Here is a 14,182-nt window from a genome sequence, read left to right as displayed (position 1 = left end):
GAGGGAAAATAGCTCTGACCCAGAAGCGCTTGTTCCTGTTGACTGAAGGAGGCCATCCTGGCTATGTCCCGATTGCTGCTTTCAGGGATATAGAGGTGAGCATCAACTTCTGTCCTCTGGCATGCCTGTGGATATAGGTTGTGTTCCATTCTCCAGAATAAGCTGGCTCTCAAGGTAAAGTTTCAGTAAGGAGAGTAGGAAACACTGCTGAAGTCACTATATGAGTGATTAGGTAAAATTCTGGGGGTTTGGACCAAAAATTTCGTGACTGAAAATCAAGAGGTTATAACCTCAGAGAAATGTGCAGAGTGCAGCACATAGGATATGGAGTAGAGAAGTTTAGTAACATGAGCATTAAATGTGCTCATGTGACTGAGGTATCAGTGGGTCAGCCTCTACCCACTGTGGAGCCAAGGCTGTATGATGATGTTTAAACTTATTTCCATGAATCCAGCTCTCCTTAATGGTGTGTATGGACAACTGAAATAATTAGCTGTAATTAGAGAAAGCTGCCCTGTGGGCTGAGTGCTGAACCTTATCTGTCATTTTGATACATTCTCCTCATTTTCTCTTTCCTGTAACTTTCCAGGATGTTAAGAGCACAACTGTAGCTTTCCTTCTTTTGAGAATACCTACTCTGAGGATTAAAACATTATCTAAAAAAGAAGTCTTTGAAGCCAACCTTAAAACTGAGTGTGATCTCTGGTACCTGATAGTGAAAGAAATGTGGGCTGGAAAGAAAATGGCATATGATCACAAGGTATAAATCAGGAATTTGTAACCAAATAAGTATGAAGAATGTGCTTTCTATCTCTGTTCTAAATAATTCATGCACTAATCTTAGAATTTCATGGTGCTTCTCTCCCGTGAAGAAAGATCCAGCTTGGAAATGGGTATCCACCCTGTGCCTGCTGTATCTTTACATATGGTTTTGTTTGCACATCCTGTATCAAGGTTGTGCTAGATCTGAAGTATTCCTGTAATGAAATAACACTGGCTTCTGGCTTCCTGCTCCAAGACCTGGCTTGGAACATGGATGTGGGAGTGGGGTCTGACAGCAGGTGGCAGGAATTATGCTGCAGGGCAGCAACTGGCTGGTGCTTGTGCTAAGCATGACACATGTTGTAATTTTGAACATGGTGTCTTGTAAGAATAATGAGCAATAGATAAACTACAGTAAGACTTCTGTCTTTAGGATCCTCAGTATATCCAGCAAGCACTGACAAATGTTCTCCTGATGGATGCTGTGGTTGGTGCCCTGCAGTCCTCCAAAAGCATCTATGCAGCCTCTAAACTGTCTTATTTTGACAGGATGAAAAATGAAGGTCAGTCACAGCAATGCTACAAAGCCTGCTGGTGTTTGCATCATCTCTTTCTGCTCTTTCAGTATATATTCTGTTTTTCAAACTGGTTATGTGTAGAAATACAAAAAGACATTAGCCTGATTGCACTTTCACAAATGTAGTTTATTTAATAGTAAATAGAAAGTTTAGGGTTTGTCTTTTCTTTTTTTTCCTCTCTTTTTCCCCCCCCCTTTTTTTTGTTTGGTTTGGTTTTGGTTTTTGCTTCTGTCTCCATCTTGGATGCTGTGTTTTTGTCTTGCTTTTTAGACTCCTTGGGTGGTGGATGTCTCTGCTACCAGAATTCATGCAAATGGTGTTTGGGCCCTCAGCTAAAGCTAGAGGGAAAGAAAAGTGAGAAATGCGAATGAATGGTGTAGAATTGGTATCTCATTAGTATTGTAGTTCTATTTCAGGCTTAAATGTGCACTTCCTAACCTTCTAAAAATCTATTTTAGTGCCTATGATGGTCCCCAAAACAACTGCAGAGACACTAAAGCACAAGATCAACCCCTCAGCTGGTGAGACGTTTCCACAGGCAATAGATGTCTTGCTTTACACACCAGGTAAGGTGATGTATTGCTCTCTTCAGGTTAGCCCAGCTTTAATTAGCCTATAAAGCACATTGTCTTGTAACACCTGGTATTATTATGCCTGCCTGATGTGTTCACATTCTGACATGGATTGGTTGTGTGTTGAATATTAAACCAGAAAAATCATTAAAAAAGAACAGTAATGTTGCATATTAAGATACTCCAAGGCATAGTGTTCCACAGTCTTATTTTGCCTTCCTCTACATTTGTGCCTTATCACAGACTTCAATTCTGTGTTAATGGGCTGATTTCTCATTAAGATTTCTGGCTCACTTACTGAGCGGGGTGGGTGGATGGATGATGCTCCCCCATTGATCAATATTAATTGTTATATTTTTATTTTTCAGTAGTCCTGTTGGGGTGTTTGGTTGAACCCCAGTGCAAGGAGTAGTGTGGAGGGTGTTGGATTCAGTGGTGCTTTTCTTTATTCATAGTATGCTTTTAAAAGAGGCTCTAATGGAGTAGACAAGAGTGAGTGGATTTATTAGTTGTATTTCATAGGGCTTAAAAGCCTTCCTGCAATCCCAGTGAGCTCAGCTCTTAGTCATCAATGGAAGAGATTATCTCTGCTCTCTTTGGAGTTTAAGATGAAATCATTGGGTGAACTCAACAAACAGATTAGAATGAGCACAAATTCATTGTGAGAACTGTGTCAGTAAGTAACTGGTGATGTAAATTCCAGAACACAGATGTATTTCATTACAAACCTGCTCTGCCTAATAATGGCTTTCCCATAGGTCTCCAAAAGTAATTTGTTTTCTTTCACCTCTCTCATCTTCTCTGCTTTATTTCAAGGGCATCTTGACCCTTCAGAAAGACTGGATAATGCTCATCCAAAACTCTGGTGTGCTTTAAATGAGGGGAAGGTAGTGGTCTTTGATGCCTCCACCTGGTCTATCCAACAACACTGCTTCAAAATGGGCCGCTCTAAACTGGTAAGAGTGGCACAGGATCACAGTTCCTGCTTCAGCTGGGTGCTTTTGTTGCTGTAGTCTGACCCTGAATCACATCATTCCTTAAAAGTTGTTGAGTTGTTTGGGCTTCAGTTAACCTGAAAAAATGGAGATTTTTGAGAAAAGGGGAAAGGAGGCTAAATGGATTAATAATAAAACAAGTCAACTGGTGAAAAATGATGGATTGGATTTGGGAGGGCCTGATGGGTTCTTGGGGCAGGAAAGCAGGGTTGAAACAATTGAGGAGAAAGAATAGAATAGAAGATAATTAACCCAAAGAGAAGATGAGAAGGGGAATCCTACGAATAGATGAAAATTCATCCATGCTGAAGAACTGGAGATTGGGAAAAGGTGTAAGGAAACCAGGTAGATGCTATTGAAAGAGAGATAGAGCTCTAAAAGAAAGTGTCTCAACCAGCAGGTGAGAGTTGCTTGTCAAAGACCACCTGAAAGAGTAACTCTCTCTGTGAAAGGGGAATCTGAACCTGAGTGAAAAACACACAGTAGAGAGAACACACAGGAAAAGGGTTTGGACATGTCACTTCTGTGCAAGATAAGATACATCACTGTGGATGAGTGTGGGAGAGACTCAGAAAGGGAGGCGTAAAGCTGATGGTGAAGAGCTGGGTGGAGGAAAGATGGAATTCCAGGAGAGTCAGATATTGACCTAAAAGAAGACAAAAAAAGTTGGCAACTGATGGGACTCTGGAGGGAGATAAATGAAGAATGTTTGATTAAGGGGAAGGACATTCCAGAGACAGTAGAGGAGACAGTATTTTCTTAAACACTACTTTTAGCTGAAGTTGGAAGTGTGGATATATTGGACAGTTAGGTTGGTTTCCAATCCAGAGGAAAGGAGCACACTAACTTCTGTGGTTCCCCCTGATGCCCTCTGTAACTTTTACTTTGTTTGGGCCAGGAAGCACACCTTTAGTCAGTCCCTAAGGTAAAGTATTAATCCTATTTGCTGCAAAGAGATCTGTCCTCTCATTTTTTATGGAGCAGAGCAAAGGACAGAACACTGGAGAGCCAAGTCTTGTCTCCTACAATGATCACCAGCAAACTGTAGCTTCTGAATACAGCATTTTCCATGTTACATTAAAGAGTGATTTTTCTTCTAGGCTTTATTTAACCCAGCTTTTTCTCCCCAGACTTGCATGGTCATGGTGGAACAGAGTCAAGTGTGGATTGGTTCTCAGGACTCCATTATTTATATAATCAACACCCACAGTATGTCTTGTAATAAGCAACTGAATGATCATCGCTCTGATGTTACAGACATCATTGTGGAGAAGAAGAATGGAACACCCAGGTATATCTAATTTGATTTTCCTACATGTTGAAAGAATTTATTGTTTTAAATGGAAGGGTTTATCCTGCTAATAAAATCTTCATTTAGCCCATTTTTGTAGCTCCCATATTGTGTATGGTCAACTAAGAATTTGCTTTTTAAGTAAAGAGCACTGTGTAGTTTGGAACAAAGAGGATAAAGGAATGCTCTTTTGGATGAGGATGAGAACAGCCAGGAATTGGCAGCACCCCGTGAAGAGCTGATACAGATGAAGCTTAAAGGCCGCTTCACTTTCGCTTTGAGCACGTCGTCGACTAAATGTTTACAGCAAGCTTCTGGATTTTTCCTGCCTGTTTGTAAAAGAAATAATACATTTATTGTTCTGTTCAGGCAAAATGCTTTTGATCTTCTGGTAGCACTGGGAAGAGTGTTGGCTGAATGTCTTAACCTGCTGTCTTCCCATGGGAAAGGCAACTCCAAGGTCAATAGGTCTGCCAGTGGTGCACCAGGTGTAACTGGGTTTCAGGAAGAATTTGTTTAAGTGTTGTTGGAACCTTCTGAAAAAGGTTTTCTCATTCTAAGACAACAAATGTTAAAGGTAAAAAGAAAAGGGATAGTATAATTTGTTTTCTCAGGTGCAGTAACAAAGAAAAACAATTTGAGGTTTTTTTTCTAACTCGAGGGAAAATCCGTCAGGAAATGTTGTTCAGAAGAATTATAGGGAATGTTTTGTGCTCTACTCCTCATGCATGATGTAATTTGTGCTCTCGTTCACGGAGAGGTCTGAGTTAGCCTGGAGTGTTTCCAGTGATACAGAGTTTGTAAAGGATAATCTTGAAGATAATTAAAAAATGAACATGAATTTGGCTTACTGTAAAATTGGTTATTTTGCAAGTAAGTATCTTCTGTGTGTGTTCTCTTTTCTGAACATGAATGCACACTATACTTCTTTATTTTTTAATCTGTGCCAACAGTGAAGCCTATTCCAGCAGTTTAGATGGAACAGTGATTGCTTGGAACATCAGTACTCTGAAAGTGAACCGTGTCTTTCAGCTGCCCTGCCAAAATCTCACCTCTATAAAGCTTCATAATGGTCAACTATGGTGCTGTAAGTCCCTTCCTCAAATAATAATAATTTCAAAAATCATCTTCACATAAAGAAGCAAGACAGTTATTGGATGTTCCATTTTATTTTGCTTTTTTCCTCCATATTTTGTAGAGATGGAAGAAGTGGGCACCTCTGTTACTAACTCTGTATTTTTAATATTTGAAGGTACCAGAAGTTGCATTCTTGTAGTGTCAACTCACGAGTTTCGACCACAGATGAAAATCGAGCACCACCTGAAGGATGTGTGTTCCTCTTTTCTTGGATTCCAGCTCTTGCCCGAGGTATTGCACTTACTCTGTTCGATAGAGTTTGAAGGAGGCAGGGCCCTGTGCCTCCTTCAAGCCCTGGTTATTGTGATACATTTTCTGTCAGCAGTGCTCAAATGTATCTTTCTGTGCTTTAGAGAGATGAAGTGTGGGCGTCTTCCTCAAGGAGTAGCGACCTGTACATTTGGAACACCAAAGACCTTTCAAGTACACCTCAAAAGATTCATCTTCAGGATTGCTCTGAGATTACTTGTATGATAAGAGTTAAAAATCAGGTGAGAGACATTTGGGCTTATTTTGCCTCATGTGGATTTCTTTACTGAAGTTTTGTTTGTTTGCAGCTGTCATGGGCTCTCATTGCTTCCTCACTTGGTGTGTGCATAAATACTGGTTTGGAATGTTGATTCCTCTTCGAAATCAGAGAAGCTAAAGACTGCCCAACACAAATGGCTGTTACAGGTGTACCCCAAAATGCATGGCAAGCCAAAACTCTCATCAGTAATTAAATGTGTGGTGACATTTATTAGCTATTGACATTTCCAGGGAACTGCAGAAACTGAAAGTTTAGGTCCTTTGATATTTTATCTCAGGACTCCTCAGACTAAGCCTTGAAAAATGGTTACCAGACAACCAACAAATGCCAATTAATTGGCCTGTTTTTGTAGATGACCTTTTCCTTGATTAGTTACCACATTCCTAATTCAGGACAGACCAAAGGAGGCAGTGGATTCCTACCTTGGCATCTTGTGTCCATGTCACTGTTGGCCTCTGTGTACCTGCTTTTATGTCGTATCAGTAGCTGTGCAAATGATTGGAGTTGCGCTACCACAGGGGCCCATTCAAGGTTACTTTGCAAATAAATAGCTAATGTATATCTACTGGGAAAGCAACTTTCGGAATCTTTTTCTCAGATTTTCCCTCCTTCCTTCTTCAAAAAAATTTTTTTAGTGGAATAGGGAAGTTTTCTCTGTATTCAGCTTCTGGTTAGACTTTCGTACTAAAATGGGAAATCATTTTAAGATATTCTTCCCCAAGGCAGAGATTGATACGTTTAATAACCTCTGTTTCAAGGGAGTGAGAGGATTGTTTGGAACCCCCAAGGCATTAAGCTCTCTTTTATTCTACAGAAGAACTTTGTTCCTTTCTCTTCACTTCTTTAAGTAATTTATGAATAAGTTAAACAATACTGAGCCCAGTACTGACCCTTTGGGGACACCACTAGTGACAGGCTCCAACCAGGCCCTGCCCCTCCAACCACCACTCACACTCCTGTTCCCTTTACACAGCAATGAGTTACGGAGAGTGAGCTTGCAGCCTGATAAAGGCTGACAACAACATTGATAGGGCTGTCAGTCACAGGCTTTAATTAAAAACAAACCATTGTTTTTCTTTAAGAAACCGAAGAGAAACCCAGCTGCATACTGTGTCTATCTGAAATAGGATGTGTTCTGTCTGGTACCTCGGTCTATGTCTTTTATTACCTGTTTTTTGACCCAGTCTCTGTGGCTCTGATCTTGCTGGTGCCACAGTTCCCTGGAGAGCAGCAGGTTCATGAATTTCACTGCCAGCCCTGTACAGAGAAGTACTTTCTTCTCAGTGAAACGGAACTATTACTGGTTCCCACGTGTCCCTGACTTCCTTAATTTCAGGGTAGAACAGTGGTTCTACATTCAGCTTATCTGCACTTCTGTTAGTTTGTAAACCTTTTGTAAAGGCTCCTTAGCTGCCTTCTCTCCAACCTAAGGAGTCTTGGCTTTTCCATCTTCCATGTGAGGGTGGTGAGGCCCTGGCACAGATTGCCCAGAGAAGCTGTGGCTGCACCATCCCATTCAAGGCCAGGCTGGATGGAGCTCTGAGCAACCTGGGATAGTGGAAGCTGTCCCTGACCATGGCAGGGGGTTGAAATGACATCTTTAAAGTCCCTTTCAACCCAAACCATTCTCTGATCTTTGCTCATATGACAGCTGTTTCTTCCTCTTTGCAGTTCTAGTTGCTCTTCCCTGGATTTTCTCTGCTCTTGCACTGCAAGAGCACACTGTGCTTCTCACAGGGATAAGGGAGAGCAGCCCCAGTACTGGCATGATCTGCAGCTGAACATTCCAGCATGGGGCACAGGGGGTTTCCTGAACTGAGGGAACCAGAGGGGAGCAGAGACACCCACCAGGTGCCCTCAGCTCACGCCACAGCAGCTGAGGAGGCCTGGAGGAGGCCAGGAGCAATAGTAGCCAAGCCCCTTATTTATACTGAAGAGGAAATTTTCAGTGTTTCCCTTTTCCAGTCAAGCGTGAGACTGTACCAATGTGCCATATAAACCTCCTCAACTGTGTCCTGGACTGATAGTGAAAATGACTGTGGGTTTGTTTTGTTCCCCCAGCTGTGGGTTGGCAGCAGTGGGTGGCTGCAGGGCAAGAGCAGAGGGAAGATCTATGTGATCAGTGCTGAGAGCAAGAGTGTGGAGAAGGAGCTGGTTGGCCACGCCGATGTGGTGAAGGCGCTGTGCTCAGCGGAGGACAGGTACGTCCTCAGCGGCTCTGGGAAGGAAGAAGGGAAGATTGCCATTTGGAAGGCCGGATAGCCAAGCTATTCTGAGTGTGTCTGCCTCCTCTGGGGAAAGGCAAAGACTTTGGGCTGTGTTTACTTCAGCATTTTGCATCTATTTCAACCACCTGCCAGTGTTATTGTCTTGTATTTATTTGGTTTCCATCCCTATGTTGTAGAAAATGGAAATCAAAGCAAATCTCCCACACACCTTGTCCTGCTCCTGTACATTTGGTAAAGGAACAGAAATGGGAGAAGACAGGTCACTGTCTTCAAACTGGACACGAGGTGGTGTGGAGGGTTGGGGTTACCTGGCTGCCTGGGGCAGGTCGTGTTGGAATGCCAGAGCTGGCTCAATAATTCCATGGGAGCTCTCTCTTAGCAGTGCAAGGTTGCTTAAAAATAGGATTTGATAATGTCTTTACAGCCTGTAATAGGTGGAAGAGGACACTAAAAGGAAAAAAACAAGTGCACTTGGACTTATGGAGTTGTCACTGTGATCATCTTTCTGAGCTCGGAGCTGTAGCAGTGTCCCTTACCCTGGGTGGGATTTCTGGGGCCGTTTTGTTTAAAATGCAGGCACAGACAGGCTCTCCCCGATGGCACTGAAAGCTCCTCCAGCTGAAACAAGGTATTTTAAATGAATGTTTTAGGTTTTAAATTTATTTTTTCTTTGAAAACAATGCACAATACTTGGCATTTTGAACAGTTTGTGAAATTGATGATTTTTTTATCTGAAGCATTAATTTATTTAATTCCTGTATATATTATTCTTGCTTTTGGAAGCACCTCTCACCCCCTGTGCAGACCAACCTCTGCCCCATCTCCCTTCAGTTCCTGTTTCTGCAATCAGAGGAACTGCTGTTATTTTGGGTAGAACCTGCTCCATTTTTAAGTTCTGTACAGTCCTGAAACTCCTCCTCAGTCTCTGGAGCGAGCATCAGGGGCTGCAGCCTGGAGGAGTCTCCAGAGCAGCATTCCCTGATTGGTGCCTGATGCATAGTGGTTTTTCCACTGGTCACATTTATCTACAAGTAAAACAATAAATCTATGCAGAATGGTTTTATCTGCATCAGTGCAGAGTGGAAAGCAGTGTCTAAAAGACTGTAAATAGAAGGACAAAATGGGCTGCTACTTTTCTTAATAAATATAAACCAGTGTAGGGCTAAAACGAAGGGTATAAACAACTGGAAAATATTATGACTAGAAATTTTATGACTCTGTGCAATATTTCTGCTGATAAAAGTTTTTATCGTATTATGGTAACAGAAATTTTACTTTTTTAGCTTTTGTATCAATTTAAGAATATTAAACACTATATTGATACTCTGGCCTCTGTACCTTGTTCTTTTTCCTGTGTAATGCAATACTGAAAAATGATGATTTTAGCACTGACTTGCATCCTCTTTGTGTGCTGTAAAGAATAATTGCCTGGGTTTTTTTCTCTGCATGTTCTCCTTTTCTGAAACAGCTTCTGCTGTAACATGTCCCACTTTGAGCCCCTTACCTGTGACTTTCAGGTTCCTTTTTTCCTCCCCGGGCTCTGTCGGCCTCCTTGGGGTAAGTGACAGGAATTATTTACTGAATTCAAAGACACACAAGGCCTGTTAATGAATTTCCCCTGGCTGCAGAGATGAACCAGCTGCACCAGCCTGCTGCCCACCTGTTGCTGCCTTCATTGATTTTCATTCCTGACAGACTTTTTAAACCTGCTTGTCTTCTCAGCTGGTTTGTAGGTGTTCACTGACCATCTCAGCTTTGCTCCAGGATTTCAGCTGTGGAATGAACCTGCAGTCATAGCACTGTGAGGTTCTGTTCACTTCTCAGTAGAGTTTCAGGTACTTCCTGTGAGCCCCTTGGTGTTGGGAAGGCACAGGGGAAGGACCCTCTGAGCTGCTCAGAGCTCCTCTTTGCCCTGCTGCCAGCTGAGAGCTTGCCAGGCGTAGTTGCCTCTGTGAGTCACTGTCTCCCAGCAAAGGGACAAAGGGAGCAGGAGCTGCCCCTGGCAGAGAAGGGAGGCCCTGAGTGACCGGGCTGAGCACACCCCATCCCTCTCTGGCCCTGAGGCCGTGCTGCTGTTGGGGTTGGTCAGCCTCTGTCTGGGACTGTGAGTCCAGCTTGTGCTTCTTGTCTCTCCTCCTCCTTTCCCTCTGGGCAATGTTGCCCATTTCTTGGAAGATAACTGAAGGTCAAGGCTAAAGCTTGTTCAGTTCCTTTTATGCTGTTGTTTCCCACATGTCTCCCAAACTGGGGGAGCCCAAGGGGAGAGTAGAGACCTGCCAGGAGCCCACAGCTTGTGCCACAGTGGCTGAGGAGACCTGAAAAGAGGTTGTAGCCAGGTGAGGGTTAATCTCTTCTTCCAAGTAACAAGTGACAGGACAAGAGGAAATGGCCTCAAGTTGTGCCAGGGGGACCCTCTGAGCTGCTCAGAGCTCCTCTTTGCCCTGCTGCCAGCTGAGAGCTTGCCAGGCGTAGTTGCCTCTGTGAGTCACTGTCTCCCAGCAAAGGGACAAAGGGAGCAGGAGCTGCCCCTGGCAGAGAAGGGAGGCCCTGAGTGACCGGGCTGAGCACACCCCATCCCTCTCTGGCCCTGAGGCCGTGCTGCTGTTGGGGTTGGTCAGCCTCTGTCTGAGCCTCCAAGTGCAGCTTGTGCTGCCATCCCCTTCTCTCCCTCAAGGAAATGTTGCCTGTTTCTTGGAAACCTCAAGGCTAATGTTTGCTGATTCTTTTTCCTGGTCTCCTGACCTGAAAAACCTGAGGGGAGCAGAGAGACCTGCCAGGAGCCCACGATGCTCTTGGTCCTATGTCCAGTTTTCAGAAGTGCTGTGTGGAGCAGGGGGTTGGACTCGATGATCCCTATGGGTCACTTCCAAATTGAGTTGTTCTGTGATTCTTGGATCAAACCAAGGGATGGCAGTGTCTGCTTCCAGAAATAACTCGGCTGTGGAGATGGGAGCTGCTTGGAAATTCAGGGTGTTGTGTGCTGGGTGTGATCTCCCCCACAGGGCCATGCAGGAAGGGAGGAAACAGCCCCTTCCTCTGCCTCCCAGCCCGTGCTGATGGGCTGCTGGGGGGCTTCATGGAACCAGGCCCTGTCTTCCTTCAGTGCCAGTTGAATCCTTTTGTAGGCAAACTAAACCACATCCTCACCCCTGGATGTGCATTCCTTACCTTCCTGCATCTGTTTCATCTGTCATGGTAACCTGCAGGATTCTGCCTGGCATCCTGTTCCCCTCTCCATGGCGAGTTCCCCAGTGTCTTGGCACAGGTCCCCTGCTCTCAGAAGCAGTGGGTGGCCCTGTGCCACCCCAGTTGTCAGGACAGGGACAGTGCTGCACAAATGCATGAAATGCTGCCACCAGCCCCCCATGTCCCTAGCCCCGTTTTGGGATGTGAAGGGCTGCCCAGCACATGGGACACCAATGTGAGGAGGTGTGGGATGTCACCTGGAAGAGGTGAAATCCCACAGGCACATTCCATGTCCCCAGTGAGTGTGTGCCGTAAGGGTTACACAGCTGGGCTGGCACTGCTGTGGCCTGGGTGCTCCTTGGGGGTCTGGGAGTGCACGAGGTCTTGGCTGGTGATGGGCATGGGGACCATGTGGCAATGGATGTGGGGACAATATGCCACCCCCACCCCCCAGGACGGGAGACACCCTGGCTGCTGCCAAGCCTGGAAAACGCAGGGACTGACCCCACTGGGGCAGACTGGGCTCAGGGAGGGATGATACTGGTTTGTTGATTGTTCTTGGTCCAGACTGGGAAGTGGAGGCAGTGCTAGAGCAGCTCTTCTCCAGGCTATTCCGAACCACTCCAAGGCCACTGTGAGTTATTCTGGAACAAGCAACAGCTCAGGGAGTGTGGCTGTTGTTGAGGCAGACATAAAAGCACACACTAGTCATAATCCATAGTTGAGAGGTAGATTTTTTATTTTCCCTACTGCTATTCTTATACCTCTTCACAAATGCTGTGTCCTAATTGAGATTAGCAAACAGTGACAAGGCTGTCTAACAAGCAATGACCATTCAGGCAGTAAAACAATTAGCTATACAAGCAAAGGTATAGTTGCTATATATTACCTACAAGCTCTTCCTTGTACACTCTTAATGTCCCATAACAAGAACATCCTCCCCTTGTGTCTAGAACATCTCTTATTATCTTCTTGGCCTTCTCTGTGGGTTTCACTAAAGCTGCAAAATTTCACTGTAATATTCTCACGGGTAAATTCTGACTGGCTTCAGGTCTGACTATGAGACTGTCAGTCCAGCTGTCAATCTCATCAAGGGAGTGACCCAGCTCCACTGTCCTCACCCCCAGCACAGCACAAGTCAGCCAGCCCAGACCTAGCACCCCCCTCCCAGCCTAAGCAGGGACCTGCTGCTCTTGGACAAGGATCACAGAGTCCCACTCCCAGGGCCAGGGATGAGTCACCTCCCCTGAGCAGAGCAGGGGGATCACCCTAAAGGCACAACAGCACCCAAGAGATTTCTGCTTCTTGTCCCTCTCTCAAGGCCTCATCCTGCTGTGGTGCTGGAAGGGATCAAGAAGGCTTCCCCACCCCACGCTTGGCACAGGGGACAGGGCCTCTTCACTTGTCATTGCACCAGGAGAAGATGGGGATGTAGGACAATCCCTGCCACTTGTTCCCCCCGTCACTTTGGGCTCTCCAGGTACAGTCCCTCAAGGTGAGGATGAACCCAAAATTCTGCTGGGCAGAGTGGGTCCAAGAGGGGAGGTTCTTGCCCTCATTACTTGCTCACATACTTCATAGAAGCTACTAGGAAGCAACTCTATCCACCCAAACCCAGCACGGCCCCTCTCTGAGTGTCTTGTAGGTATCTGGAGAGCCTCCTGCCGCAATGAGGCAGGTACCTGTTCTCCTCTCTGTGCTGGTGAAAAATGCCAACAGCATAGGGCGGGCCTGATGTCCAATTTATTGTGTTTTATGTTTTTAGTTCTTCCTTAACAGCATGTCCAGGGAAGTGTCTGGATATTCTGTGTTTAGCTTAGAGAGGAATTAGCCAGTGTGCGCACTTAGCATGTCAGAGGTACTGGCATTAGTGGCTGCATTCCCCAGTGTATTAAAGGCCAAGAGCTGGGTAGTGCCCTTGGGTGACCACACCAAGGTGGGTGGGGGTGTCGATGCCCTGCAGGGTAGGAAGGCTCTGCAGGGGGATGTGGACAGGCTGGCCGGATGGTGTGAGACCAGCGGGATGAGGTTCATGAAGAGCAAGGCCTGGGTCCTGCCCACGTGTCCCAACAAGGCCCTGCAGTGCTCCAGGCTGGGGGCAGAGTGGCTGGAAAGCTGCCCAGCAGGAAAGGCCCGGGAGGTGCTGGCCAACAGCGGCTGAATGTGAGTCTGAGTGTGCCCAGCTGGGCGAGGAGGCCGGTGGCCTCCTGGCCTTCTGTGTCAGCAATAGTGTGGCCAGCAGGACCAGGCTGGTGATTGTCCCTCTGTGCTGGGCACTGGGGAGGCCAGCGGTCGAGTTTTGTCTGCAGTTCTTGGCCAGTCATGACAAGAAGGACATTGAGGTACTGGAGCATGTCTAGGGATGGGCAGTGGCACTCGGAAATGCTCTCGAGTACGAGTTTAATGAAGAGCATGTGACGGAGCTGTGGGGGCTCAGTCTGGAGGAAGGGTGGCTCCAGGGGGACCTTCTCACTCTCTACAACTGCCTGACAGGGGGTTGTAGCCAGGTGAGGGTCAGTCTCTTCTCCCAAATCACAAGCACAGAATCACAGAATCACAGAATCACAGAATCAACTGGGTTGGAAAAGACCTTGGAGATCATCAAGTCCATCCTATGAGTCAGACAAGCCAAAACAGCCTCAATTAGCACCAGGGGAAGTTTATATTGTATATTTGGAAGATTTCTCCGTGGAATGGGTTGTCAATCATTGGAAGGAGCTGCCCAGGGAGGTGGTGGAGTCAGCATTCCTGGATGTTTTTAAGGAAAGACTGGATGTGGCACTCAGTGCCCTCATCTACTTAACTGCTACAGTGCGGATACTGTAACACAATGTATCAAACAAGAAGCCTGTGGAAAAGAAATATCTATGGACCGATTCTTGATAGATGTTTCAGAGATGTTTA

The 14,182-nt window shown here is 45.6% G+C and overlaps 1 protein-coding gene across 1 annotated transcript in view; it reads left to right on the top strand.

Annotated features, from left to right (window-relative positions):
• Positions 1-9,420, top strand: part of DENND3 (DENN domain containing 3) — a 32,898-nt gene extending 23,478 nt beyond the window's left edge. The window contains 10 exon segments of the mRNA XM_017746681.1: positions 1-95; positions 590-760; positions 1,196-1,325; positions 1,799-1,906; positions 2,729-2,868; positions 4,038-4,198; positions 5,152-5,285; positions 5,451-5,566; positions 5,689-5,826; positions 7,926-9,420. The exon segment at positions 1-95 is cut by the window's left edge and continues 7 nt beyond it. Of these exon segments, the coding sequence (XP_017602170.1) occupies positions 1-95; positions 590-760; positions 1,196-1,325; positions 1,799-1,906; positions 2,729-2,868; positions 4,038-4,198; positions 5,152-5,285; positions 5,451-5,566; positions 5,689-5,826; positions 7,926-8,126 (1,394 nt within the window). The 3' untranslated portion in view covers positions 8,127-9,420.
• Positions 9,421-14,182: the final 4,762 nt, after the last annotated feature.

This window comes from Corvus brachyrhynchos, unplaced genomic scaffold (genome assembly GCF_000691975.1).
Source record: "Corvus brachyrhynchos isolate BGI_N302 unplaced genomic scaffold, ASM69197v1 scaffold89, whole genome shotgun sequence".
Lineage (NCBI taxonomy): Eukaryota > Metazoa > Chordata > Aves > Passeriformes > Corvidae > Corvus > Corvus brachyrhynchos.
The sequence above is the reverse complement of the archived record's forward strand: the minus strand, read 5'-3'. Positions and strand labels throughout refer to the sequence as shown.